The 5,052-nt window shown below is 45.4% G+C and overlaps 1 gene segment (V, D, J or C); it reads left to right on the forward strand.

Annotated features, from left to right (window-relative positions):
- Positions 1-222: 222 nt before the first annotated feature.
- Positions 223-2,666, forward strand: LOC123482555. The segment is given in 4 exon segments: positions 223-394; positions 733-1,050; positions 1,935-2,089; positions 2,431-2,666. Coding segments are annotated over 4 exon segments (657 nt in total).
- Positions 2,667-5,052: the final 2,386 nt, after the last annotated feature.

Here is a 5,052-nt window from a genome sequence, read left to right on the forward strand (position 1 = left end):
TAAAATAAATGCACTGTTGGTTAAGGGCTGTAAGTAAGCATTTCACTGTAATGTCTGCACCTGTTGTATTCGGCGCATGTGACCAATACAATTTGATTTGATTTGATTTGATTTGAGGTGTTCTTGAACAACCAAGCAGTGCTGGACTGTGTCATCACTGGTACAGACAAGGACACAGTGTCTGGTACCACTATCACCTGGCAGGTCAATGGACAGGCCAAAATGGATGGCATCCTTCTGAAACCTATTGAATCAAAGTGCAACCTGAACAGCAGGGTCAGTACTCTGACCATAGACATGAAGGAGTGGACCAAAGTGAACAAACTCCAGTGTTCGGCCATGAAGAGTGGTGAAGTCACACCGGTCATTCAGGACCTCAGCTTCACCAAAGGATGTAGGTCACTGAGACATCTCAATGTGGTTGTGATAAGTGGTCACATACTCCAGGTTCTGGAGAGGAAGCCACAGGATGTGCAGACTTTTGCTCCAGCCAGCGCTAACACACCTGAGTCAGCAAATCAACTAATCATTAACTAATCATCACCTTTGCTTAGTTGAATCAGGTGTGTCAGTGCTGGGCTAGAACAGAAACCTGCACACCCCTGTGGTGCTCCAGAACTAGGGTTAAGGACTACTAGGTTGGATTTTAAACTGATATTCACACACTGGTTTTCATAGGTGCCTACACGTACATGAGTGTAACGTTTCTCCTTAAAATCAATCCTCTTGCAGGTCGGAGCCCCTTCAGTGTCCGTCCACCTTCTCCCGGAGGAAGACACGAAGGAGGAGGGGAAGTGACTCTGGTGTGCCTGGTGGTCAGCCCGTCTCTCTGTGACGTCTACATCATGTGGAAGGTGGGCAGAGGCGAGTACCAGGAGGGGCTCACCAGCCGTCCTCAGAAAACCCCGGAAGGCAACGACTCTGTTACCAGCGTCTTCACCACCACCAAGAATGAGTGGCAGAGAAACGTGCATTTCACATGCGCCGTCAAGTACGCCGGCTCGGACAACAACACCGCACCTAAGGAGAGGAGTGTGTCGAAGTCCATGGGTAACACATGTGAAGACAAGTGATTTTAATCTGTGTGTGTTGTGTCGTTGTGTCTCCTTATTGACTCCTCTGTGGGTCAGAATAGCCAATTACTAGGTGTGTCCACTGTTGTCATCTTTGTTGTCCTTGTTGAGTTAAAGTTAACATGTTAGTGTTGTCATTGTTTTGTTGACTGTAGACATGTATATTGTTTAATGTGATATTGTCCAGTCTATTGTGTTGTAAGATGTCAGTCCTATTGCACAGTCTTGTGTTGCCATTGTTGTCCTCTGTCATTGTTCAATGTGCCTTCCTAATGTGGAGGCTGGCTAATAAACAATATCGCATATGAGATCACATGGTTCCGTGTTCCTATATCAATTACTTCAAGTCTTAGAAAATATACTGGTCTATTGTACATATAAAAACAGAATGAAGACAATTGTTTTGGCATGAAAAGACACAACAGTACTGAATAGCCTACATAGTAGTACTGTGCTTCCAGTAAGGTGGTCATGGATGTACTATTTAGTGTATAGGTGTAGTTTGACATAAATGTGAGTGGATGTGCATGTTAACATTAGGCCAAGATAGAAGTCTGCACAGCTCAGTTTCATGTGTTCTTTGTGTGTTGATGTGTGTGTCTGTGTGTGTCCATATAATTTGAACTCATGTAGCTGTATTTGTTAGAATATGATAAAGACTAATACAGGTGTACAATATACATACACACATGAACACACACACGCAAACACGCAGACACACATGAACACACACACACACATACGCAGATACACATGAACACGCAAACACACGCAAACACGCAGACACACATGAACACACACACACACGCAGACACAAGCGTATGTCCGTTCCTCACCACCTGTCTCTCTCCCTGTTCTCAGAGAACATCCTACTGACTGAGCCTGAGGCGGGCTTCGCTCTGAGCTGCACGGACAACGATGAGGATGAGTTCAGCAGCCTTTGGTCCACCACCTCCTCCTTCATCAACCTCTTCCTTCTTTCCCTCACGTACAGCACAGTGCTCAGCCTGGTCAAGGTACTGACACCGCTTATTTCATGTGATTGTAGACTTCTGATGAAGGCCATTGGCAGCTGAAACGTCACGATTTTAAATGAAAAATAAGGTATCAAGTGTTTAATTGAACACAAGCATTTCGCTACACCCTTAATAACATCTGCTAAATATGTGTATGTGACCAATAACATTTTATTTTATTTGATTTGATTGTGAGCGAGGGTTGCTCCTTTCTCTTCCAAATATGATTATATACACGGAGGAGAGGTGAGAAACTCTTTGTGGGCCAAAGGTAACCTGCGTTTTTCCACTTCGCTGTCTGTTTATTGTAATAACCTGTGTCTGTCTCTGCCTCTTTTCAGATGAAGCAGTGAAGAACACATGATGGACTGCATAGATAGATGTGTCTAGATTAGAAAGGAAATGGTCTAGAATGGTTATGGCATAGTGTTCTTTAGTAATAATGTTATGTATATATCCAATACGTTATTGATTATGATTGATTAGTATTGTTGTTCTCAATATTATACAAGCATTGTGGTGATATGTTATTTTTCATTCATTGATTTATATTGTATCCTGTGTATCCTGTGATGTTTGTGTGTTCTTTTTCACTTTAATAAAGTCTAACTTTTAGTTGTTGTGTTTTACCGAGACATCGACTGGATTGTAATTGAAGGACACATCCTATATCCAAAGACATTACTGATTTGAGTGTTTCTGCTTGGCAGAGTTATCTATGGAGCCAATTTACGGCTGTAGTCCCTCCCAGGACAGATGAAAACAACGTTGGGCTATATCTGTAATACTCAACTAAAACTTCAACATTCTGTTATCAGTTGATCTGAGGTGGTTTCTTGGTTCTCTAACTTGTCTAATAATAGTGTCGTGCAAAAGCAGCTTCCTCTCTCTATCCCCTTGATACCACACCTGTGGAACTGAAACTGTCCAGCAACTGCCAGGAACACAAATATACTTATTTGAAAGAAGAGAAACACTGCTTGTATGAAAGCAACGCATGCACGCACACACACACACAAGCACACACCCATATACAGTACATAAATATATATATAAACAAAACCTAAAGTATTTTTGTGCTTTGATTTTCCTATGTATGTCGTATGGTCGTGTGAACTTGGGTGTGTCGCTTGTATTTCTATAATTGGGCTACCACGCACACAATATATTTTTCCACTATTTCCAATAGGTTGGAATTAGTTTATGTCATAAAAGTCATTAATTTCGTTCAAACGTAGGTTTCTTTTCTAAGTTGTTGATTACTTGGTAACTTAGATCAGTGGTTCCCAACCGATGTGCCGCCACACACTGGTGTGAGTTGAGAAACTATCAGGTATGCTTAGAAACTTGGATCACTCATGAAATTAATCCACATTAAATTTTGACTTGAGAGCACTAGTGACGGTCAGATAATACATTAAATGACACATGGTTACATCTGTATCGTTGTTTCAAGTCCAGTGCCCTCAGGCTGTTGAGGGGCAACCAACAAGGGCAAAGTCTGTGAAAACCATTTAAGCACACGAAAGTATGATTATGTTTAGCCAGAGTATTGTATTCTCTATATGGCTCTGGGCTTAGCTATAGCACAGCATCTGCCGGTATAAACAAATGGAGCATGGCTTTGTGTCCGTGGTTGTGCCTTTACAATGCGGAAAACAGCTTGTCTCCAGCTCAAACCATTCAAAAGTAAAGACCTATTTTACTGGAGCTAAAAATATATATTTCTGGAGCAGATTTGTGGGACGCTCTTCACCCTAAAAGTTTAAGCCTTTGGGGGAGGGGGGATGTCAAGGCCGGGCGTAGGTGTGGTGTGGAATCAATTGCAGGATGCAGATGCAAGTCCAAAAACACTTTAATAAAGTCCACAGAAACAACGGCTATAAACAGAGCCGGTTGAACAAGGGAAAAATAAACGCACTCAGCGTAAAGTACAGCAAACGCACAACGTGCGGACTCTCTAATAACATAGAGCACAAACTGACTGGCAACACCTGCTGACATAGAACAACTACACACAACCACAAGACAGAAACAACGAGAACTTAAAGGACACATAATCAAGACGAAATGAGCAACAGGTGTAACAAATCAGACCAAACCAAACACACACAGACACAACGAACGGTGGCAGCTAGTACTCCGGGGACGACGACCGCCGAAGCCTGCCCGAACAAGGAGGAAGGAGCAGCCTCGGCCGAAAACCGTGACAGTACCCCCCTTGGGACGCTGCGGCCCCCAGCCGTGCGCCGACCCAGGCCTCGGGGACGACCAGGAGGACGCGGAGCAGGGCGCGTGGGATGACCACGATGGAACTCAGTCAGAAGAGACGGGTCTAAGATATCTCTCCTCGGCACCCAGCACCGCTCCTCTGGACCGTACCCCTCCCACTCCACGAGATATTGGAGACCCCCCATCCGGCGTCTCGAATCCAGGATGGACCGAACTGTGTACGCCAGAGCCCCCTCGATGTCCAGCGGGGCGGAGGGAGTCTCTGCTATCTCACACTCCTGGAGTGGACCAGCTACCACCGGCCTGAGGAGAGACACATGGAACGAGGGGTTAATATTCTTATACTCAACAGGAAGTTGTAATCTGTAACACACCTCGTTCAACCTCCTCAGGACTTTAAAAGGCCCCACAAACCGTCGACCCAGCTTCCGGCAGGGCAGGCGGAGGGGCAGGTTTCTGGTCGAGAGCCAGACTCGATCTCCCGGTGCGTACACGGTCCTCACTGCGGGGAGATCGGCGCCGCCTTGTGTCGACGGATGGCCCGCTGCAGATGTACGTGAGCAGCGTTCCCACGTCTCCTCCGAGCGCCGCACCCACTCATCCACCGCAGGGACTCGATCTGGCTCTCATGCCAAGGTGCCAGAACCGGCTGGTACTCTAACACACACTGGAAAGGGGTTAGTTTAGTGGAGGAGTGGCGGAGAGAGTTCTGTGCCATCTCGGCCCAGGGA

This window comes from Coregonus clupeaformis, chromosome 35, assembly GCF_020615455.1.
Source record: "Coregonus clupeaformis isolate EN_2021a chromosome 35, ASM2061545v1, whole genome shotgun sequence".
Taxonomy (NCBI): Eukaryota; Metazoa; Chordata; class Actinopteri; order Salmoniformes; family Salmonidae; genus Coregonus; species Coregonus clupeaformis.